Source organism: Phyllostomus discolor, chromosome 6 (genome assembly GCF_004126475.2).
Source record: "Phyllostomus discolor isolate MPI-MPIP mPhyDis1 chromosome 6, mPhyDis1.pri.v3, whole genome shotgun sequence".
Taxonomy (NCBI): Eukaryota; Metazoa; Chordata; class Mammalia; order Chiroptera; family Phyllostomidae; genus Phyllostomus; species Phyllostomus discolor.
Genome location: NC_040908.2, coordinates 169,051,345 through 169,074,319, shown reverse-complemented (window position 1 = coordinate 169,074,319; position 22,975 = coordinate 169,051,345). Strand labels below are relative to the sequence as shown.

The 22,975-nt window shown below is 65.1% G+C and overlaps 3 protein-coding genes across 3 annotated transcripts in view; 1 reads left to right on the top strand and 2 right to left on the bottom strand.

Annotated features, from left to right (window-relative positions):
* Nucleotides 1-776: 776 nt before the first annotated feature.
* Nucleotides 777-1,819, bottom strand: LOC114489991 (mas-related G-protein coupled receptor member G). Its single transcript, XM_028503879.2, has one exon. The coding sequence runs from the start codon at nucleotides 1,764-1,766 to the stop codon at nucleotides 906-908; it is 861 nt and encodes a 286-aa protein (XP_028359680.1). The 5' UTR covers nucleotides 1,767-1,819; the 3' UTR covers nucleotides 777-905.
* A 7,880-nt stretch (nucleotides 1,820-9,699) lies between these two features.
* NADSYN1 (NAD synthetase 1) overlaps nucleotides 9,700-22,975 on the bottom strand; it is a 38,316-nt gene continuing 25,040 nt past the window's right edge. The window contains exons 22-23 of the mRNA XM_036029835.1: nucleotides 20,128-20,134; nucleotides 9,700-9,712 (exon numbers count right to left, since the gene is read on the bottom strand). The gene's annotated coding sequence lies outside the window, so the exon portion shown is untranslated. The remainder of the gene's footprint in view (nucleotides 9,713-20,127; nucleotides 20,135-22,975) is intronic.
* Nucleotides 20,932-21,852, top strand: LOC114489989 (mas-related G-protein coupled receptor MRG-like). Its single transcript, XM_028503877.2, is given in 2 exon segments — nucleotides 20,932-21,680; nucleotides 21,682-21,852. Coding segments are annotated over 2 exon segments (849 nt in total). The 5' UTR covers nucleotides 20,932-20,942; the 3' UTR covers nucleotides 21,793-21,852.

Genomic DNA, 22,975 nt, shown 5'->3' with positions numbered 1-22,975 from the left:
GTGGCACATATAGAATGTCTTCATTGGGGCAGAAAGAGGACTTCCTGCGGGATTCTGTTAAAAAATAAACAGGACCGGAGGGCCCTACCCCCGAGTGTGTCCCGCTCCGGGCCCGGGGAGATTGGGGGGTTTTCCGTATTTCCTGTGGGGCTTCAACGTTTTCACAGTGACCGTGGACCGTCTTCCTTTTGAAGTGATCAGAAAACACATAAAGTAGTTTGTCTTTGAAAGATAGAAAATGTGGCTTCAGTTACAGCTCTCTGTCTGTCTGTGAGTCCGACCGTCTTTCTCCGGGAGGAAAGTCCCAGGACAAACACCGGCTGGGCAAAGTCCGCAGTGGCGGGCAGGGGCACAGGGAGGTTGGGGGTGGGGCACGAGCACCTTCCAGGCAGCAGGGTGTCCAGGGCACCTGGTCCCTCTCCCGGCTGGAAGGTGTGGGGGGAGGGCGAGCCCCACCCTCGGACTGCAAACGGACTTGGGGATGGGATGCGTGTGGTGGGGAAGCAGCGCCCTCTGGTGGTCAACGAGGAGCCTGCTGGGGAGTCTCTGGTTGCGGCCACTTGCGGGGGGGCGTGGTTCCGGGCCTGCAGTCAGGTGGGGCAAGGTCCTCTGTGACTCCGAAGGGGAAGAATCCGCTGCGGGACCTCAGTGTGTGCTGCGCAAGGGCAGGCCCCGACGAGGGTCTGGCGGTCACCTCTCTCTTCCCCCACCCCCTGCGCTTCCCTCTTCCTGCACAGAGGGGAGGGGGGTGCGGAGGGGCTCCGCGTGCAGGGTCAGGACCATGGCTGTCACTCTGTCCTCAGCCCTCTGGTCCCAGAGCACGTGAACTGGGGTAGGGCGGGGCCCGCCATGGTCCCAGAGGCATTTGGCCTGGGGTGGTGGGCTGCGCGGGGCCCCAGGCACCCTTATATGGCGCCCAGGGGCAGGGACAGCCCCCCGGCCCCCAGCTGGGCCCCGTCCCCCAGGGCCCTCTGGAGAACCACCGGCAGCGGCTGGCGCCTCCCCGGCCGCCGGCCGACCGAGAAGTAGATGAGCGGCCTGGTGCTGGCGTGGACGCAGGCCAGCAGGGCGGCCAGCGGGTGGAACACGGGCAGCAGGAAGTTGAGCAGGGGCCTGAGGCTCCAGTAGAGGACGTAGGGCAGGCCGCAGAGGAACAGCAGCAGCCCGGACACCAGCACGACGCCGTGGAGCCGGGGCCGCGGGCGCTGGGAGCAGCAGGCCACCCAGAGGGCCAAGACGAGGCTGGCCCCGCAGGCCACGCAGGCCAGGGACAGCAGCCAGGCGATGCTGGCTGCGTGGTAGCGCACGCAGGCCCCCAGGCGCGTGCCGCCGCGCAGCAGGCCGCAGGCGTGGGCGGGCAGCAGCACGGCCGGCGGGGTCAGGGCCCAGAGCAGGCCGCACACCACGCCCGAGGTGTGTCTGGGGCGGCGGCCCTCGTAGCAGGCGGGGAAGAGCTCGGACAGGCAGAGCTCCAGGCTGAAGGCCGCCAGCAGCCAGAGCCCCGCGGCGAACCCCACGAAGGTGACGATGAAGTAGAGGGTGTCCTCAGAGCCCAGGGCGGCCCTGACGACGGAGAAGGCCACCTGGCAGCCCAGGAACAGGAAGTCCGCGGCGGCCAGGTGCAGGACGTAGACGGAGAAGGGGCCCTTCTTGATGTGGAGGCCCAGGTGCCAGAGCACCAGCCCGTTGGCCACCAGGCCCCCGAGGCCGACGGCCAGGGTGACGTAGAAAACCATGCTGGTGAAGGTGCTCCAGAGCCCGAACATGCTGGCCGGCGGGGAGGTCGCGGCGGGGCCTGGAGGAAGTGACAGACAGCACTGCTGACGTCGCGTGCCTGCTGCGGGGGACTCAGGGGCATCGCCCGTGTCGGTAGGGTGTCCTCCGGGTGCAGCCGGACACGGGTGGCACCAACTCGGGGGTCCCGATTCCCAGCGGGTTCCTGGCCCTCCTGCCTCACTGACCTCTTCGTAAGAGGAAGACTCGGTGAAGACGTACCCGACACGTCCTGTGGGTGGGCTTCCCCACTCCCCCGACCCCCCGCCTGCTCCCTGGACACCCCGCCCCCAGCTACTCCTGTCCCCGCTGTGCCAAAGATTCACGGGGCCCTGCACGGGGAGATGTGGGGCCACAGAGGCGACGATGGGGTGGACAGCTCTCTGCAGACAAACGGGACACCCATGGGGACCACACGTGTAGGGACCCCCTCCCTCCTCCGTCAGGGACCCTGCAGGTGGAGGGGCTCTGGTGACAGGTCCCAGGGCCCCGGATTCTCTCGGGGAAAAGCTGACACAAGGGTTTGCTGTCCTCGACTTCCAGGAGTGAGAGCCCAGGGGTCCTGCGCTGGTCCCGGGGGTGGGGGGGGCCTCCCTCGGGGACAGTCTCCCAGGGGAGAGAGGACGGCTCGCAGGGAAGTCCGGCCAGGCAGGGCGGTGCTCAGAGCCACCCCACCTCTCCTGGGCCCCTCCCCCAGGATCCACACTGGTCCTGGTTCTCAGCCGGCAGGGGTCGGTGCGGGGGGGGGGGGGGGGGCCATGGGGAGCTTGGCGCGGAGACGAGGGGTGTGGGGGGCGGGGGGAACCATGGCGGGGGGGTGACAGAGACAGAGACACAGAGAGAGACAGAGACAGGTAGAGAGAGGGAGACAGAGAGACAGGGAGAGACATACAGGGAGAGACAGAGAGACAGACAGCCAGGCAGGGACAGGTAGACAGAGAAGGGCAGGGAGCGGCAGTGAGGGAGGCCTGGAGACGCAGACAGAGCCCACCCAGAGCGAGCGGGGGGCCGCCCGGCCACCTCTGCTGGGCTGTGCCCTGCCGAGCACCCTGGTCCCCTCCCTGCTTACCTGGGTTCCCCCTTCTCAGAGGCCCTGAAACCCCCCAGTCTGGCTCCGAGCCCCCCGCCGTGACTGCATCTGAAGTAGCAGCTCCTTTCCCTGCGGCCGGCTTGTCCCCAGGGGAGGCTCTCACCTGGCCCCCGGAGGCCTTGCCCGTGACTGGCACCCGATGCTCCTCTCTTGGGGGTGCAGGGAGCCAGGTCGGCCACCGGTGTCATGGGGCGACCATGCCAACCCTCCCCTCTCTGGGCCTCAGTTTCCCCAGTGTGTGCGGAGGGAGCTGCCCAGACCGCTGGGCTGCTCTGGGGGAGGTGGGGTGGGGCTGTGTTCCTGGCACGAGGTGAGGGAGGAGGGGGGTGGGCCGGCGGTCACCGGAGCTGGCAGACGGGCGCGCCGGCCCCTACGACCAAAGGAGAGCCCAGAACCCTGGCCTCACAAACTGCCCCTCAGTCAGCGTCCCACCCCACGGCGCCCTCCCTTGACGGATGCTAGCCCGTGCCTAGTCGTGCCCAGGGCCCACCTGGGGTGCGAGGGGTGGCCCCTCGCTGCGGGAGCAGGCGAGCCGGCAGAGGGGCCCTGAGCCTTCCCAGCCACTGCCTGGGGCTTCTCTCGGAGCAGCCGGGCAGCCTCGCTCACGGCCCGGCCCTAAATCCTCTCGTGTCCCCTGGGCTCCGGCTGGCTGGACCGCGGCCACGGGGCCAGTTCCCTGGAAGTGGGAGGAGTGAGCTCCCCATGCAGGGGATGAGCTCAGACCAGCTGTCCTCAGTGTGGGCTGGCCCTGCCCTTCCTCCTCGGGCCTGCGGGCTCAGCACTCACGCACCCCCACCCCCGCCGCCCCCTTCACCGGGCAGGGCCACACCTTCCACAAGGTTCCACCAGGTTGTAGGCACAGTCTGGCCCTTTCTGGCTGTGTGGCCTTGGGAGAATGCCCTGACCCCTCTGGGCCTCAGTGTCCCCCCTCCCTGGACTGACCATTCAGGGACAGCTCAGCCCCTGACTTGGGCCTAGACCCGGTGACCGGCCACGGGCCGGAGCTGCTGGCGGCGCTCAGCTGAGGCTGACGCGCCCTCCCCAAGAAGCCCTCCCCATCCTGTCCACCTGCCAACCTGCCCCACGCCCTGGGGTCCCAGTGTCCAGGGATCCTCGGAGGTTCAAACGCTTTTCCACATTTCATTATGCAGAGCCATGTACCCCGAATCACCCCCGGTGAGGGGCTTGCCTTTAGGGGGGCTGCGCTGCGTCGTTCCTGGAGCCCCCAGCGCTCAGGAGTGCAGCAAGGGAGAGGCTATGTGCTGAAGACGCTGGCTATCCTCGTGTGTGTCAATGGGTGTGGCTTCAAAGTCACTTCACCCAAGGGGCTGTCACCGAGCGAGTGCCCTTCGGCACGGCAGAGACCCCCGGCTAAGGTGGCAGGCATCTCAGCACTCGACTTAAGAATGGGAACCACAGGTCCTCCAGGCCTGGGACCCCCCGCAGGGGCCGGGACCCCCCTGCCCCGAATCCCGGAACCCTGGCTCAGCGTGCTTGGGGACGGCCCCTGTCCTCCAGGGTCACCCCAGCCTGCTCAAGCCTGCTGCTCCCTCCGCTCTGGTCCCAGCACTTGCCCCACGGCCGCATGCCGTCCGCTCACTGCCAGGAGGGACCCTGTGCACGGGCAGCTCACACGCAACCTCGAGACAAGCAGCGGGTCTCTGGGTGTCAGCAACACCGACAGCGACCAGCGGCCGAGAGACGTGCCCCGAGGGCTGCACGAGGCCCCCAAAGGCACACCCAAGCCCAGCCCCCCGGCACCGGGGGCATTCCTGGGAGAAAAGGCCTTCGGGGAACAAGGTGCGGATTCTGAGGTGAGGCCATCTGGGACTCCCGGGTGGCCCGTAAATCCAGTGGCTTGCGGCTTCACGAGAGAGAGAGAGAGAGAGAGAGAGAGAGAGAGAGAGAGAGAGAGAGAGAGGAGACTCAGGAAAGAGGTGACGTGACAGTGGAGGCAGCGGCTGGAACAACACGGCCACCAGCAGCTGGACGGGCCGGGGAGGGTGCCCCCCAGAGCCCCCACAGGGAGCAGCCCCAGCCCGTCCCAGGCAGGCCCCACTCCAGGAAGTGCCCGGTGCTCCAGGCTTCCGACCCATGGATAGGCAAGGCCACCCACTTCAGCCTGACCCAGCTCGGGGGCCTCGGGCGGCTCAGCGTGCCCCTCTGGCCCTGAGGATCCCAGGCTGCAGGTGTGGGCAATGGCCCTGTTGCACCTGGGGTGTGTCGTGGGGACTCAGGGGGAGCACAGGCTGAGGACTGAGGAAACGTGGACAGGACGGGTGGGTCCTGTGGCCCTCTGCCCACATGGTTTCCTGCCATCGTCCCATCTGAACCTCCGAAGAACTGGACGGACGTGGAGCCCCCAAGTGGGGACAGGGGTTACCCAGGCCCCTCAGGGGCAGATGGGGAGTGGGGACTACAGGGGGGTGTCTCTGTTCCCTGGCAGTGGGGTGTCCCAGCGCCACACCCCAGGTGTGGGCTTGTCTGTGGAGGGCCCACTGGAGAAGGGCTGTCTCCACGTTCCCGTTGTGTTCGGGACGACTGTCACCGGGAGACAGAGCGCTACTCACAGTTCTCCAGAGGGGGGACGGCAGCGGCAGGGAAGCTGGGGCCGGGACAGAGGCAGAGGGAGAGGCTGGCAGGCAGGGGCCACCCCTGGTCTGGCAGGGAAGGGGCTGGCAGGTGCTCGGGCACAGGGTTGGCGGGTTTAAGTACTCTCAGGGGCTCGGGGGGGGGGGGGGGGCAGGGCCGTCTTTGGTCGTTGGGGCCGGCCCAGGGGAACCGAATACGGCAGCGGGAGGGGAGAGGGCTCTGCCCTGGTTGGTTTGCGTGGTCGGAAGAGCGTGTCCTGTGGTTTTTATCTCGAGGAACTGGCTCTCGCTGCAGGGGCCATCGGTCTCACCAGGTTCACACTGGAGGGGCCGCTGGTCTCACCAGGCTCACGCTGGAGGGGCCGCCTGTCTCACCAGGCCAGCGAGGCCCTGACGGCGGGGCATCAGGCCACAGAGAAGGGAAGGTGGGGGAACGCAGGCAGGTGCCGTGAACTGTTCGCGGGGAGCGCACCGGCTGTGGTCTCTGCCCCCGCCCCCCACTTCCCATTCCCTGCTCCGAGTCTGCACGGCCCCTCCCACGGGGCTGCCCCTGCCACCTCCTGCCCCCAGCAGGGCAGAGGGCCGGGGCCGGGAGCTCGGCGGCTCTGCTGCCCCTCTGAGAGGGATGCTGGCCTCGGGTCTCTGTCCCCCGAAGCCTCAGTCCCCCCCGCCCCGCCGTGAGGTCGACGGGATGTGACTCGTGTTGCATGTTTTCCCCGTGCCCCCCACGCAGGAGAGACTCGGCCTGTGTTGGCTTTTGTTTCATTGGTGTGTCTGTAAAGTCAGATTTAAAGAACTGGGCTTTTCTGTAAAAATACCCCTTTCTGAAAATGACCCAGCGCAGCCCACTCGAAGGCGCTCACGTGGTGGATGGTGGGGCCGAAGCCGGCCCAGTGGGGCCCCTTCCCGCTCCCCCCCCCAACCCAGAGATGGACGACGACCCCAGGGCTTCTGGGCGAACGGGGCAGCTCCGCGCAGGGGAGATAGAGCCCGAGGAGAGGCCGTGCTCCGGGCAGGATGTTTTTGCTGTGCGCCTCCAGCTCTGAGGTCATGAAATAGCTGAAGAGTGAGCGTGCGCCCCCGGTGAAAACAAGCCGTGATTTATGGCCTGCGGCGAGAGTGGGTGGGGATGGAGGGCGCCCGCCTCGGCCCCTGGTCCGCCCGGCGGTGCCGTGTGTCCTGAAGCAGAACCGGCGCCCAGGCAGCATTCCCCGCAGGTCCCCTGGATGGCCCCACACCCCTGCCCGGGACCCCGACTGCCCATCCCCGCAGGTCCCCCGGATGGCCCCACACCCCTGCCCGGGACCCCGACTGCCCATCCCCGCAGGTCCCCTGGATGGCCCCACACCCCTGCCCGGGACCCCGACTGCCCATCCCCGCAGGTCCCCTGGATGGCCCCACACCCCTGCCCGGGACCCCGACTGCCCATCCCCGCAGGTCCCCTGGATGGCCCACCACCCCTGCCCAGGACCCCAACTGCTCAGGCAGTGCCAGCTTGTCCCTGGGAGCACAGTCCTGGCTGGAGCAGCCCTGGGGCACCCCGGGGCACCCCAGGGCCCTGGAGTGGGGGCTTGGGTGGGCACCAGCTCCGGCCCCGGGGTGGCCTCCTTGGACCCTGAGCTGCCTCCCTGACTCGGGGGCTGGGTGGGGTCCCAGGAAGTGGCCACCTTGGAACAGTGCGGCCTCAGCCATACTGGGTGAGGGCTTGGGGGCCGCAGCTGGGCAGGGGTCCAGGTGGGTCCCTCCCGCCTCTGGGAGCGGGACAGGAGGTGCAGCCGCGTGGGGCCGGGGTGCCGGCACGCAGGGAGGTGAGAAGTCAAGGCTGTCTGGGGGAGCCTGGCTCTGCTGTCCCCTCGGGCCCGGGGCTCCAGCTTGAGGACAGCCCTCCCCAGTCCCAGTGTCCTGGGGCCTCTGGGGGCTCTGGGACCACGGGTGGGGCGGGGGGTGCTCAGCAGGGAGATCTCTGCCCCCATCTGGCCACGCACCTGCCCCCAGTTTCATTGGGACCCAGGGGCCCTGCATTTCTGGGGTGCTGCACAGGGCTGATGGGAGGAATTGAGAGGCCCCCTCCCTCCCCGAGGGAGGACCATCTGGAAAGGAGTGGCGGGAGCGTGGTCCAGGCTCGCTCCCCAGCTCGGAACCCTCAGAGCCCCCGAGCCTGCTCCGTGAGGGGAGCTGCCCCTCGTCTCCCAGAGGGCTCCCCGCGGGGCACTGGGGCTCGCCCTCGCTGCAGAGGAAGTTCGTGTCCGGGGGCTGGAAGTAGAACTTGAGGCCACTTCCCCTTCGGGGCCCCGTTTCCCCAATCTGAGTAATCGAGCTCCACATCCCTGTGCCGGGGGCGGAGGGGTTCCTGCGGGGTGGGTGGGGGCATCCTGGGGCTCCCTGCACCCAACTGCGGGGGATGGCTCAGCCTGCGTGCGGTGCTGGCCAGGGGCCCTGGTGCTGGGCCGGAGCCTGGGCCCTCCCCTGAGAGTTGGGGGGGGGGCGGGGGGGCAGGTCCAATCACGGTGGGGACCGAGACAGTGGGGGACTGAGACAGTGGGGGCTCGGAGGCCGAATTACCTTCGCTGAAGACGCTGGGGAGAATGGCCCTTCTCAGGCGCCCTCCGTGGGTGACGCGTGTGGTGGACGCGGGGCGCTGGCGACGTGATAGAGCTGGTCTCTGAGGCGCGGGCCACGATTCACAGCATTTCACGCAGTAACTCGCTCGGCCGTCACAGTGTACCGCTGGGAAAGGGGACGTGCAGGGAGGATGAGTGGCCGCCGCGGTGACCCGGTGGTGGCGGTGGGGCTGGGAGCCGCCGCCCAGGCCCTTGACCGCCTGTGTCCACGAGCAGATGCCCCCGGACAGGACGGCTGTTGTCAGGGGGTCGGCGCTGGGGCCGCCCTGTGGCTGCTTCCAGGAGGCCTGGCCGTGGGCTGTGGGTGCTGTCCCGGTGCTGAAGGGCGGGTGCAGCAGGCGGGCAGGACTGAGCCACCCCCTCCCGAGGCCGTTCTGCCCACCCAGGGTGCTTTGCCCTTTGCTTCGGGGGCCACCCGTGGGGGCCGGCCTTTCTGAGGCTGAGGGACGCTCGCCTCGTCCAGGCCTGGGAAAGGGGGTGGGAGCTCGGGGGTCCCGGGGGAGCCTGGGGCAACAGCGGGGTCCCGGGGAGGATCGGCCAGCGAATGGAGCCTCATGGCTTGGAAGCGACTATAACAACAGCCCCAGGGGATGCTGGGAGCACGTCTGAGCCGCACATCCTGCCCGTGTCTCGTCCTCTGCAAAGAGGCGCCGAGTGTGGAAGGACTGGCAGCTGTGCTGGCGCGGGGGCAGTGGGGGGGGGGGTGCCCAGTTCTGGACCAAGTGCGGCCTCGCTCTGAGGTACAGCGGGCCGGTGTGTGACACCACCCCATTTTCCTGCCGGGAACTCCCGATGACAATGGAATTAGCCAGTGACAGGAGGCCCCCTGGACAGTGTGTAGGGCGACAGGCTTTGGGCAGGGTCCCCGCCGTCTGCACAGAGAGCAGAGCTCGGCGGGCACTGGCCTGTGGCGGAGCGGGTGTGGGGCCATCATCCTGCTCACATTGCTCGAACCCGAGACCAGCTGTACTCAGGGTCCCACGGGGACGGGGAGGGCGCCCTCTGAACCCTGTTCCTCTCCAAGGTGGCAGCTCCTCAGGGTCTCCGGGAGCAGGGATGGGGCCTGGCCGGGGTCAGCCCAGGGGTTATGCTGGGACCTTCCTGCCACCAGGGGACAGCCGGTCCTGGGAGGGCTGGAGCTGTGGGGTGAGGGAGGGGGGTGGGGGCGCCCAGCAGAGACCCTGCAGCAGGCGTTACTGGCTTGTTGGCGCCTCGGGGTTGTGCTTACATCCCCCCCACCCCGCGCCCCTCCCTCCGAGGGCAGGAAGGTCCCACCGCAGTGTGGGGGGAGCCGGTGGCCAGGGTGCGGGTCCCGCCCTCTCTGTTCACGCCCCCAGTCCCCGGATGTCCCCCATTTAACTAGTGTAAAACAGTGTCAGGCCTGAGGCAAGGTCCTGACAAGAAAGTAGCGTCCCGTTTACTTGGAATGTTTTGTTGTTTTCCTGCTCTGAGATAAGGAGCGGGGAGTGAACTCAGGGGAGTGAGCGGGCGGGGCGCACCCGCTGAAAACAAACCGTGATTTATAGCCCACAGCCGGAGTGGGTGGGGATGGAGGGCGTCCCCTCGGCCCTGGCCCGCAGGGCCTGCTGCACAGTCCTGAAGCCGGCTCCGGTGGTAGCATTCCCCGCTGCAGGTCCCTGAGGAGGGAGCAGGGCCCCACACCCTTCCCGGGAACCTCGGCTGCCCCGGGCAGTGCGGCTTGTCTCTGAGAACACAGTCTGGCCGGGCAGGCACCCTGGGGTCCTGGAGTGGGGGCTTGGGTGGGCGCTGGCTCTGGCCCTGGGGCCCTTCCCCTCCGACCCTGTCCCAGGAACGGGGCTGAGGTTGGAAGGGGTGCAGCCACGGGAGGTTGGGGGTGCAGGCGGGCGGGAGGGGAGGTCAAGGCTGTCCTCCTGCGGTGGAGCCTGGAAGCTGCCTGGTCCGTCCAGGGCTCAGCTCAAAGGACAGCCAGCCCGGTCTTCCTGCCCTCTGCAGTTACAGGCCCGAGCTCTGCCCAGGACCCAGCGGTGGGTGCCCCAGGGCAGGTGACAGGTGAGCCGTGCAGAAAGAGGGGGGTTTGGGCTGCACGTGGGGAGGGGTGCAGGTAAGCGAGGCTGGGCTCGGGTGGGCAGAGGAGAGGGAGCGGAAGAGCAGGTGGGGCCGAGGGGGGACCCCTGTGGCCACGTTCCCTCCGCCTGGCTGGGTGAGGTCACGTCTGTGCCCCCAGCCCCGAGCTGGCCACCCGGCCTGGTCCCCCCACCCCAGACCCCTCTGCCCTGCCTGGGGCACACCCAGGTCAGTGTCTGGGGTGTGCAGGAGGGAGCTTGTTCCTCCGCTGGGTCCCTCAAGGCCCCTCTGCAGCACGCCCTGCAGTTGACAGGGGCAGACCTGCAGACCTGGCCGTGTGTCACTAGGGGGCGCCCTCCTGACCTGAGGCCCGGTGACCCCTGGGACTGGGGTCTCAGATATTTTTAAAGCCTGCCCAGGCGACTGTGACGCGCTGAGCGGGAGTGCACTCAGTCATGTTGACGTGTGTGTCGGTCCCCATCAGGTCCCCCGGCGGTGGGCGTGTGGGAGACCCCAGCCAGAGCAGTCTGTCCCCACCCTTGACCCCCTGCCCCCCGGCCATCCCGCCGACCCCACAGCCTATCTCTGGTGTCTGGAAGGGCTCTGCCGAGCCAGACGGCAGGTGCCAGGTGACCCAGAGCAGAGGGGAACAGGCCTGTGGTCCCGCTCACCCTCTCCTGCTGGGCCCCCCACCCCGAGGTGGCCGTCCCATGGGTGGTTAGGTGGGCCTGCCGGTGGCCGTGCTGGTGCTCACTCTGCCCAGCTGGACACTCAGATTTTTTCACGGGCGCATGCGTGTGAAGTCGGTTCATTGTAACCGTGGTCCAGAAGTTCACGGTGTGACTCTCATGATTTACCCTTCCTCCCGCTGGTCTGGTTTTCAGCTTTACGGTGTTTCATTCCAAGAAACCCCAGCCTGAGGCGGCCCGCAGGGCCAGGGCGGTGTCTGGTCCCCAGAGACGACAGGGGGAGCTCCGTCCTTATCTGCAAGGTGGCACTTCTTGGAAAAAAAAAAGGTGCAAAGCAGGAATTAATGTAAAAATGCAATATTTGGTTTGCCAAGGGATGGTGGGTACATGGACACATGGGTGCCCATAAAAACGGCTTTTGTGTGTGCTTGGAATAGGTCGTAATGAAAAGAACAGTGACGCATTTCTAAAGCAGAGGAATAACAATGTCTTCAATGTCCCAACGCCGCCCTGGCCAGGCGGCTCAGCTGGTGGGAATGTTGTCCTGTACAGTGAAAAGGTTGGGGGTTCAAGTCCCGGTTGGGGTGTGTACGGGAGGCAACCAATCCATGCTTCTCTCTCACTCCTCCTCTCTCTCTAAAATCAATAAGCATTTTTTAAGAGTCCCACCCGGTGTGAACTGGCGGGGGGTGGACAGCAAGTTGTGGGGGAGCCTTTCACTTGAGCACTCCGGGGAGCTGGGCCGAGGGTGGGGTGAATTCCGGGGACACTCCGCCGAGTGAGAACTACCACCATCTCCTGAGGAGCGAGAAGATTCTGTTCACGCTGCATTTACATGAAGCGTAACCCGCCTGTGGCCCAATAGTGTGTGTTTACCGGCCCCGCCTGCGGTGACCCCAGCAATGCCGGTCCCCGCCCGGGCTGTCCCCACGCCCCGTCCTGAGGGTCACGGGCTGAGCCTCAGCCACCATGGGTGTCAACGGAGCTGTGGACTCCAGGGTGGAGCCACCATGCATTCTCGGTTCCAGGGCCCCTCGCCACCACCCCCTGAGTCCCAGACCAGCAACGCCCCTCCCAGGCACCGGTGTGTGTGTGTGTGGGGGGGGGGGGGGTAGACAGGGCACATCCCGCCGAGGATGCGGCACCGGCTGTGTCCCTGCCCGGGAGAGCTGGCTTTCCGGAGGCGTGCCTCTGGGGCCGCCCTCCCCTGCGTGCCTGGCTCCCTGTCCCCCGCTCCGGCCTCCGGTCCCTCCTGGCTCGGCCTCACTGTGCTGTGGTGTGACTCCGTGGGGAAGGAACAGCAGGCTGGTCGCTTCCCCTTTTGTGGTCACGAAATGAGGAGACGTAGGAGCTCGTCCCGTTTAGAGCTGACTTAGAGAAAAAGAGATTTTCTGAGGAAGGCTGATTCACGGGCTCTGTTTCCTTGGGAGGCGGAGGGACGTGGCCAACACGCAGCGGGCGGTGTTTTCCTCCGTTCTACCGCGTCCCCGTTGAAGGGGACCCAAGGATCTGTTCCCCGGTGCGACAGGGGGAGGCGTGCTCGGTGCAAGCGCCTCGGGGTCTGGCTGCTTCCTTCCCGATAGCAAAGCCCTTCTCTGCGACGGGAAGCGCCCCCTACCCACCAGGACAAAGACCCCGTGTGGAGGCCAGGCGGTTTGACCACGTGTGGCCCATTCCCCACACCTGTCCCGTCAAGAGGCGAGGCAGGGCCCCTCTCCCTTTGAACCCGGGAGCCTTTGCGCCGTGGAGGACGGCAGTGGTGCCCCAGGCCTGGCGAGGCTGGGACAAAGAGGCCTTGTCACCCGTGCTTGCTGTGACGCGCGCCCTTGGAGCCCTGCATCACCCGCTGCGTACGGAGTCCAGCTGCCCGGGGCGCCCTCGCCGCGCCCAAGCCCAAGTCACCGGCAGAGGTGGCGTGCGTGGTGGGCTGTCCCCGCTGAGCCGAGCCCTCCAGCTGCCCCAGCCCAAGCTCCAGCGCAGTGCGTGCGGAGACTTCCGGATGGTTCCAGCCCCCAGCTGGGGGCCGTGTCCCGTGCGTGCGGCTTGAGCTTCCTCCCAGTGTGGCGGATTCGGTGTTAATGCCCTGAGTCTTTCCAGCAGAGAAGCCCGGGGCGTGGTGACCCGGGGACAGTCCGTCTCTCCCGGGCTCCGTTTCCCCAAATAACGGAACTGATGCGCGGGAAGGGACAGCTCAGCTGCCGGTGCCGCTGTCTGGTGTCCGTCACACAGCAGCGGGGCCCTGGGACCGACGGACTGGGCAGCGCCGTTATGGGGGCGGGTGCTTCTGGTGCGCTCTCGGCACCCGCGGTGGCGTTCTGCAGGACCTGGTCCACGTCTGGCTGCCCGCCAGGCTCTCCTGGGGACCTTGGACCCTCCACCGTTGTTGTGAGCGTGGCTGTGGCAGGAAGGGACAAGGGGCCGGTGGGACAGGACGGCTGAGGGCAGACCCTCGCACAAAGACAGAGGGGCTGGCGGGCCGTGGCCGATGGCGGATGCAGGAAGGGCCATTCCGGGGAGGACGGCGGAATTCTTGGTTCTCCATTAGGAAGCACCGGCTGCACCGCTGACCGAGACGGGGAAAGCAGAACTTAACCATCTGGTGGAAGAGAACCTAAGGGAGAATCCCCTTGTCGCCTCGTGAGATGGATGAGAGGTCCGTCAGGCCACAACAATGACGACATGTGAGGAACGACTGCCAGCGTGAACCCCAGTGAAGAAACAGTAAGTCAGCCCTGGCTGGCATAGCTCAGTGGACTGAGCGTGGGCTGAGAACCCAAGTGTCACAGGTTCGATTCCCAGTCAGGGCACATGCCTGGGTGGCAGGCCACGGCCCCCAGCAACCGCACATTGATGTCTCTCTCTCTCTCTTTCTCCCTCCCTTCCCTCTCTAAAAATAAATAAAATAAAATCTTCTTAAAAAAAGAGAAACACTACGTCGATGGACACGGGGCCGGATGGGCCAGGCACCCACAGGACTGGGTGCCACGCCGCCAGCAGGCGTGAGGCGGGACCCAGCTTCCCCAAAGCCTGGCGGCCGCAGATCACAACCCGGTGACACACTCGAGGGTTCTGGAGACAAGGCGTCAGATCCCAGCCGGTGACGGTGTGCAGGACCGGGACCTCGGCACCGGATGCGGGGCGTGGGGCGCTGGGTGTGAACCACGGGGGAGCGGCTGGCCCAGCCTCACCGAGGGCCAGAGTGGCTGCTCTGCGCTCAGGGACCCCCCTTTCCCTTCTGTATCGGGCAGGAAATTTGGGGCCGAGCCTGGAGGTTCCAGAGCAAGGTACCGATGCCAGAAAAGCAGCCTGCAGGGCCGGTGCCCAGGAGGTGTCAGGAGGCTGCCAGCCCATCCTGATAGGGAGAAGGTCCCACCCTCCCGGTGCTGGGTCCTAACGTCGGTCAGCACGGAGACCGTCTGCCCTCCATGGCCGCGGCCTGAGCGGGCCGGTGGGCCCAGGAGGTGTCAGGAGCAGGGGACTCAGACCTGCAAGCCAGCCAAGCCCCTGTTGAGGTCACTGCTAAGGGCTCGAAGGGGGCCCCCCCCAGAGCAGCTGAGGGAGGGGGACCAGCCTGGTCTTGTACACGGATAGGCTGGGGGCGCCCCCCACGGCCAGGGGAGCGCAGGTCCTCGGTGCACGCGGAGCTGCGAGCGCCCCAGGGTGGAGGGCCTGAACCAGCGCACCCAGGCTCTCAGGCGGTGGGGCCGGTTGTGGGGCTGGGTGCCCAGGTCTTGCAAGGAGCTAGGCTGGGAGGCATGAAGGGTCGCCTGTAGCAACTGTGGCCACAGGGCTCCGAGTCCTCCAGGGTGCAGGTCTGGGTCCCCTCCTGGACGGGGGGCCGGCGGAGGGGGAGAGGGACCACAGCCAGCGGGAGACGGTGCACGCTGCTGATGGCCGGGGGCGCCGGCATCCCCTCCCCCTCGAGCTGAGTCTTTTACAGAGAGTCCAGCTGGCTACTCCCACGAAGGCTCGGTCATGGGTGGGGTGTCCCAGGGTACAAGTGGGCTGAGCAGGGCAGGGCCGGACTGTACCGACGCCTCTTTGCTGAACCTCGTCCATCCTCTCGGCTTCTGGGCCGAGCCCAGGTGCGCCCGTGCAGCTCTGACACTACGGTGTGGGGGGCCAGCTGCGGCCTGCGTGGCCCAGGTGGGTGGCCTGGTGTGACAGCAGGGCTACTACACCCTGGGGCACCCCCATGCGACGGGGCATTGGAGGCCGGGGACATGCACCCCGTGCATCAATCCTCGGCGGGGACAAAGCTGGGCAGGCGCACGTGGTCCTCAGAAGGTTCTGGTGGGGCGCATCCCAGCCACCCCCAGCTCGGCGGCTCCCCCTGGTGTCGGCCCACATGTTTCTCCCTCCCCAGACGTTCCCGTGCTCCAGGGACCACCTGCCCACACACCGCTCCCACCCCAATCCCTCTTTTCGGGTCTGCTTTCGAGGGGAACCCGGGTAACACACGCTCCCCTGGAGCACAGCCTTTCCGGGCCAGGCTGCGGGGTTCTGCTCCTGAGGGCGCATCTGGGAGCTCAGCCAGCATTCTCCGGGTCCCTAGGGTCCTGCCCTCCCACCCCCCCCCCGCCGGACTCGGCGATGTGGAGTCCAGAGAGCACTGGGTGCGGCGGGGTTTGGCCTCGCCTCCATCCACTGCCCCAGCCCTCCAGCATCCCACGGGCTTGGGGTGGGGGGGCACAGTTCACAGAGATGTGCGAGAGAAGGGGGGATCTCCACACTGGGGTCCCCACGACATGGTCCCCCCTCAGACGTAAGACAAAAACTGTCCTGAAGCTACAGAGAGAATTTGTCACCTTGGACCAGGTACTGGATGCTGGAGTGTTTTGAAGTGTCCCCAAAGCTCTGGGGCGGACTTCCGCTTCTGAAAGCCGTGCCCTGGGGGACCAGATCCGCAGAAGAAACACTGGAAATTCTTCACGAGGAGCGACAGCATCCTCTCAAGCGCCAGGCCGTGTCTCCTGCCGTGTCTGGGGACCTCCGAGGGGCTGAGGCACAGAGAGGGAGCCAGAGTCCAAAGTCAAGGTGCTGCCAGGGCCGCGCCCCTGCAAAGGCCCTGTGGGGGCCCCGCTTGCCTTCCCTGCCTCTGGCGGCTTTCGGCCGTCAGCCGGGCACCTGGGCTTGCGGCCCCGTCACTCCCGTCCTGGCCTCCAGCTTCACACTGGCCTCTGTCTTGCCTCCTGTCTCTTAGAAGACACTTGTCACTGGCTCTGAGCCGCCCCCCCCCCCCCCCCCCCGATAACTTGACCTGCTCTCCTCTTGAGACCCTGAACTAGGCGCACCTGCAAGGGCCTGGTTTGCAGATGAGGGCGCGGTCCCAGGCTCGGGGCTCAGGACACGCTCTTGTCGGCTGAGGGCCACCGCTCAGCCTTCCGCCGCAGGCCGCCCCCCTGCCCGCCACTGCTTTCCCGCCTGGGAACCCAGGTCGGGAGGTGGGCTGCATGCCTGCCTCTCCATCCGGAAGCCGGTTCCTCCGGGTTTCAGGACTGGCGAGCCAGCGGTGACACACGTCCGGGCCGAATGCTCAGCCTGGTGCTGGGAGGGACAGGGTGGGGCGGGGTCCTGGCTGGCACAGAGCTGCCTAGACGGGTGTGCCCAGGGAGAGGGGCTCAGGGTTGGGGGGTGGTGCCCCGGGCCAGGCCCTGGCTGAGAGCCGGCCTCGATCCTGAGGTCAGGGTTGCGTGAGAACAGGGAACGGGGGAAGCAAGGGAAAGGGAGGCTCCGCGGGCCGAGCGCGAGGCCCACTGCCGAGGGGCTGGTCCGCTGCCCAGCACCAACCACGGCAGCATCGTGACAGTGACAAATGCACCTCATGTCGGTCGCTGTCATTGTAACATTGATTACACCGGTAATTATCACTTGTAATTGATAATTATTTAAACTATTAGAAACGTAATTTCTAAAAATGTTATTTAAAGGCAATTGTTGTACTACTTATTAATCAATAGTGTATGAGTATATAGGAATGAATAATCGTGTATGCTTATATCATTTTAAATAGAATTATTTTTGAATTACATCAGTTATAGTTATTTAAGCCAGTTCACAATAATGATTCCCTATGATGACAATTTCATCATTGTCGCTCATTGTCCCCGTATGGATTGCAAACGTCACTGCTACACCACGTCACGGGGACGTCTCGTCTCTGCACGTGTTGCCCCACCTGCGTGCGTGACCCCCCAGGTGCCGACACCAGGTGCAGGCCTGTCGAGGCGTCGGGCTGGGCCTCCCCCACAGCTGGGCAGCAGGCTCCAGGCCCTGAGGCCGCCCCCTCTGAGGCCGGGAGGGCGGCCCTGGCAGCAGCCTCTCACACTGGGTCTCGGGTGCGTGCAGGTGAGATTCCGGAAGAAGCATGTGACATCGATGAAACCCTTCCTGCTGATACGTGTGGAGGCGTGCACACGGGCAAAGTCGGGGAACCGGACATTCACGCCCGGGGCATCGGAGCAGGAAGACAGAGAACTCGGTGGCTAAAGTTCAGGACAGGGCGGCATCTCTGAGGGCCCAAAGATTCATCTTCTTCTCCTCCGGGGACCTTTGCAGACTCAGGAAGAGAGATGAGGACCGGGCTGCACCCAGAAGAATTTCTGGGGGAGAAAGAAAGTCCAGCTCTGACATCACCTGCGGCTGCAGGGACAGGTGGGACCTGCAGGGGGCGACTCTCCCCCGAGCACCTGAGTCCTGGGGCCGCTGGGTCTCCCAGAGCCAGGAAAGGGCAGATGACCCAGCAGGCAGTGGGAACCCCAGACCATCTCAGGGGCTCCGGAGGACCCAGACTGGGAGGCATTAAGCACACCCCACGGAGAGTTTGCTAGAAGGGGAGTTGTGTGCACTGGGAAGATAGAGTCGTGGGCTGGGAAGTCGTGAGGGGTCACACCAGCTTCCTCAGGACTGCGGACCCGGGGGGAGGCCGGCCGGGCCCTGGTGCAGACCCAGCAGGGCCGCCCAAGAGCAGGGAGGCTGAGGGGCGGGTCTTCTTCCGGAGCTGCCGCAGGACTGACCGAGCCCAGTGCTTGTCGCCCGAGAGGCCTCCGGGCTCAGGTGGGTGTTCCTCTCGCTTGGGTTCTAAACACCCAGACTGCACCTGTGAGCAGACGGGCCAGGTCTCCAACCTGGGGCCCCGAGGAGGGTCCCCCTGTCAGTCACAAATGCCGCATCCAGGGAGGAGATGAGCAAGAACGGACGTCGGAGTGGGCCAACTGACATGAAGTGACTCCACGCCCAGGCTAGCGAAAGCCCCAGGACAGAGGACCTTTCACCAGGGGTGGTAATATGGACTAATGGGGCTCATGCAATATTAACCACCCGGAGCCATCCCGTCACGTGGAAGCAGCTCTCTGAGTCCAAGTGCATCTGCCCTGCGTTCCCGAGTGGCCTTCAGGGCAGACACCACGCGGTTCTCCCCACGTGGCCTCCTGGGAGCCGCCTCCCCCAGCACCCAGTGCCATTAGGTGTCTCTGCCAAGGTGCAGCCTGTATAAAAGGGGGGCCGCACCCTGCGGGCTCCCGGGTCCCTCCTCAGCCCTAGTCGGGGCCGTGATCAGGATTAGTCCCCGCCAGCCGGGGTGACTACCACACGTTGTGGGGCCTGCACCCTTGTCCCCAGGTTGCTGCAGGGTCCCCGAGGTGGCACGGGCTTCCCAGGAGGCGAGAAGGTGGGAAGGTAAGGAATGGGCATCACCCTGTCTGTGCTTCGCTGCCCCCTGCCTGTCCTGCCCGCCCTCCCTCCCCGTCCAGGGGACCCTCCCTCCCTAGCTGCTCCCTAGCCTGGGGCTCACGTTCTGAGGACAGATGGCCATGACCATGGACATGAAGGCTCTGGGGCAGGGGGCTGACCAGTCCCCGGGGTGACGGCTGAGGGGTGAGTGCTCCGGGCCTTCCTGGGTCAGAGACCTGGGTCAGTGGTTTCAGAATGAAGACCCAGCGGGTCCAGTCAGTGACACCTGGGAGGGTGACTGAGTAACCTTAGCTCCGCCCCCTAGGTCTGCTTAATTCACAAGGGTTCTTCATGCTCACCCAAGGGCATGTTTCACATTTCTTTTTAGAGGGAGGAGGGGGGCAGACAGAGAAACGTCGATGTGAGACAGAAGCGCTGACTGGCCGACTCCTGTGCTCACCCGGACCCGGGACCCGGAATCCCACACACCCGGCCCGGGATCCAACCCACCGCCCAGGTAGGTGCCCCGACCGGGGATCCCACGTGCAACCTGTTGGGTTGGGGACCACACCCCGGCAGCTGAGCTGCACCAGCCAGGCCCCGCCCTCCTCACTGATGGGGTCTGACGCTCCCCACCCTCTCCTTCGGGGCCTGCCCCGCTGGGAGTCGGTGCTGTGCTCGCCCTGCTGCCTGCCTGCCCGCTGTGCACACACCCGGCTCTGTGACTGTCACCCTGCGAGTGCCGGCTGTCTCTCGTCCTTACAGATGTGAGGCTTCGGGATGTTGAAATACTATCACTGGGGGACGTAAAAATGATACAGTGCATTTCTGATGCACATTCTCCATGGGCGGTGTCACCCCCAAAGGTTCTAAAACTGGTTTTGGAGGCGGGGCAAAAAAACTGACTCTTTTCTCTACGTGGAGCACAAAATACACATGAAACGCAAACACAGCCCATGTCGGGTGTTCACGTGTCCAATGAGAACAGCTGAGAGAGCATCTAGAAAGGCTTCCTGGGTGGGCCGCCACCACCGCCACCTCCACCATCATCATCACCACCATCACCACCATCACCACTATCATCCTCATCACCACCACCATCATCACCACCATCACCATCACCATCATCACCACCATCACCACCACCACCTCCTCCATCATCATCATCTCCATCATCATCCTCATCACCACCATCATTGCAACTAAAAAGGGGAAGTAACATGTTTCAGACTTAATTCCCGAGAGATCGTGACCACAGGGTGACCCTCTGCAACTATGACCCCTCCCCGGTTCCCTCGGGGTCCATTGGGTTGTAGCTGTTGGCTCCCCCCAGGGACTTGCGCTGAGACGGTCTGCCGAAGAAGGTTCCAGAGGTCCCAGGGCCATCTCTGTCTCTGCTGGAGCCGTAAAACTGCCACCACGCCCAGGTGAGTCTGGTGCCTCCCGTCCTCCCATGTCTGTGTGTCACCGGGAGTCACCACGCACCCACAGGGAAAAGGACACGTTAGTGATGAAAGCAGGAGCTGCGTCACTCTGCCCCGTCGGTGAGCAGGCTTGTGCAGCGGCTACTGCAGCCTGAGCCCCCCCTGGGCTCACTGCCCATGGCGCCCGCCTCGAGGCCCCTCAGCGTCTCCCCGAGGGGCCACCTGGGGGCTACGTGCTGACCGATCACCTCCCCAGCGCAGGGGACGCTTCCACTGTGTCTACTTTCTCGTCACTGAGAGTGAGGATGGGCTCCCACTCAGTGTGTCCATCTCACGCCCCCCATGGTCCCAGGTCCACCCAGGTGCGTGTGTGCCCCAACCTGGTCCTGGCCCCAGGGAGGGGCTGGGCGGGGCGGCCTCTCTGCTCAGGCCCGATGGGACGTCACTGTCATCCCCTCCTTGTGTGAAACCCCTGCACCTCGGGAATCGCTTTCTTCCTTCCTGGTCTTGTATCCAGAGACAGAGCCCCTGTTCTCCCTGTTTCCGAGTCAATCCCTCACAGCTGTGTGCGGCCCCACCCAATGGCATCCCTGTCCCTGTCACATGCCTGTGGAGGCCGCCCAGGAGGTTGTGATCAGGGGTCGTTAAAGCCCCTGCACACACCAGGGCCTCCTCCCCTGCCGCCTTGCGTGTTCCCCTGTTCACCCGTTCCATCGCCTGGGGCCCGGGAAACCGTGGTCTGTGACCGTGTGGGGTGTCGGCTCCTCTGCTCTGGGCCCCGTCGGTGGCTCCACGCCTGTCACGTGAAGGTTCTCACGACTCAGTTTCAGAGTGAACGCACAGCGCATGGAGGGAGGGAGGCAGGACGAGCTGGGGCCACGCTCCCGTCTTCTCACGGGTCCTGTGTGTGTGAATCGTTTCTTCACAGAAGGTCCTCGCTCTGCGCTGGTCCTCGGGGTGCTGCCATGGCCACCAGGAACATCTCTTTCAATTGTTTATTCCCCAACAACACTTCCTTTCTGGAGATAATCCCGGTTATGAAGATCATCGCTCCTATTGGCATCCTCATCTGCCTCGGGGGGCTGGTGAGCAACGGCCTCGTTCTCGGCCTCCTTGGGCTCTCGCTGAAGTTGGGGGGCTTCACCGTCTTCATCTTCCATTTGTCATTGGCCGACTTTCTCTACCTTTCCTGCCAGACTGTGCTTTTCATGCAAATTATATTAGCTACCTTTCATGGCATCATGTTTGATGTGAGGTACATGGGTATACTCACGTACACTTCCTACACGGTGGGGCTGTGTGTGCTGACCGCCATCAGCGTCACACGCTGTCTGTCTGTCCTGCACCCCATCTGGTGCAGACTGCACGCGCCCCGGCATGCGCCCACCGTGGTGTGCTCCCTGATCTGGGTCCTCTCTGGCTCAGGGAACGTGTACATTTCCCTCGTCTGTTGGGCTGATGGGTTTATTGACTGCGAGTCTTGCTTTGTGTCTGTGGAAGTATCTGCTGTTCTTTGTTCTGTTCTTCTCTCTGTGACGGTGATGGGCATCCTGACTGTGCTGTTCAAGGTCAGGTGCGGCACCCAGCGCCGTCCTCCCCTCAAGCTGTACATCACGGTGTTGCTGACGGTCCTCTTTCTGCTGTTCGCCTTCCCCGTCTGCATCACCCTGCACCTCGTGCGCTCCCCCAACCAGTACTACGTGGCCAGCGTGCAGCTGCTCTCCTGTGTGAACAGCAGCGCCAACCCTCTCGTCTACTACTTTGTAGGCAGGATCGGGGGGGCGCAGGCGAGGGGAAAACTTACGGGAGGCTTTCCAGAAGACTCTGGGGGAGGACTCAACCCTGACAAGGGACAGTTCCAGCGGGGCCGTCAACAGTTCGGGGTGAGGAAGGAGCAGGGGCCAGTCAGGCCCTGTGAGGTGACCTGACCGACTCTGCTCACAGGGGCTCTGCCCTCCCCCTCCCGGCACGGGAACCGCCTTTCACTCTCTGTGTCCCGATGCTGCGGCTCCTGGTCCCGGGCGAGCCTGTCCCATCTGAGTGGCCTTGCACTCTGCTCCTCCATCCTTGGGTGCTGTCTCCTGTACTCAGTGAGGGCCACGTGTCACCCAACACCTGACAAGGTGACAGGGGCCCTGTCCACGGGTAGAAAGAGTGTGGGTGGTGCACCCAGATGCTCGCATGCTGCTTTGCTAAATCACCCCAGGCCCTCGCATAACAACCCCCCACCCCCACTGAGCTGAGGCTCCGCCCTGTGCATAAAGACTCTGACAGGAGTCCTGGTCCCCTCTGTTGGGAGTGACATTGAGGTGACAGGGAGGGAGAGGAGCAGCCTTCCAATGAGCAAGTGCTGACCATCGGGGTCGGAACGCGGCCCCCCCCCCACTCAGTCCTTCTGCTGGGAGTCAGGGACGCGTTTCCCACGTCACTGTGGAACCGCAGTGACGGCACCAGGGGCAGAGGACGTGGAGGTGCCGGGCTGTGCGCGGAGCTGGGGACAACGCAAACTTGCCCTCGTGGGTGTGAAACGAGCTTGGACCGTCGGGTAACTCCCTCCCCTCCGACGCATCGGGCACGGCTGCGTGTCCTCTCGGGTCGTCCAGAGGAGGCGGGGGAGGGGGAGGGTGTTTGCATGTGACAACTGTAAACGTTTGAATGTAGAGTCCCTCTGTCTAAGGTGACAGAGTCCCCTGATGTGTCTGCTCCCTGGAACCATTTCTGAAATAAAGTCTGGAAACGATCAACCTTCTCACATGCTGTCTGTCCTCCCTGGTCCCTGTGCTTTGCCCCGAGCCCCCACATACATGAGTGTGGGGTGGTGCTGGGGGTGGGTCTGGAGCCAGAGGGGTCTGCTCTCAGGGAGGCCCCGTGAATGAAGGGCCCATAAAGGACCGTCGTCATGTAACGCTCTTGGGGACCTGCACACTGGACACATGGGCCCATCCCAGGGGCTGGTGTCCTCTCCATGAGCTCAGTGTAGCGCCCCCTGTGGAGTCTGCTGGAAACACCAGAGCAGGGCCTCAGTGACAGACCCTCACTGTCCCCGTCCTGGGGCAGGAGTGCGAGGCCA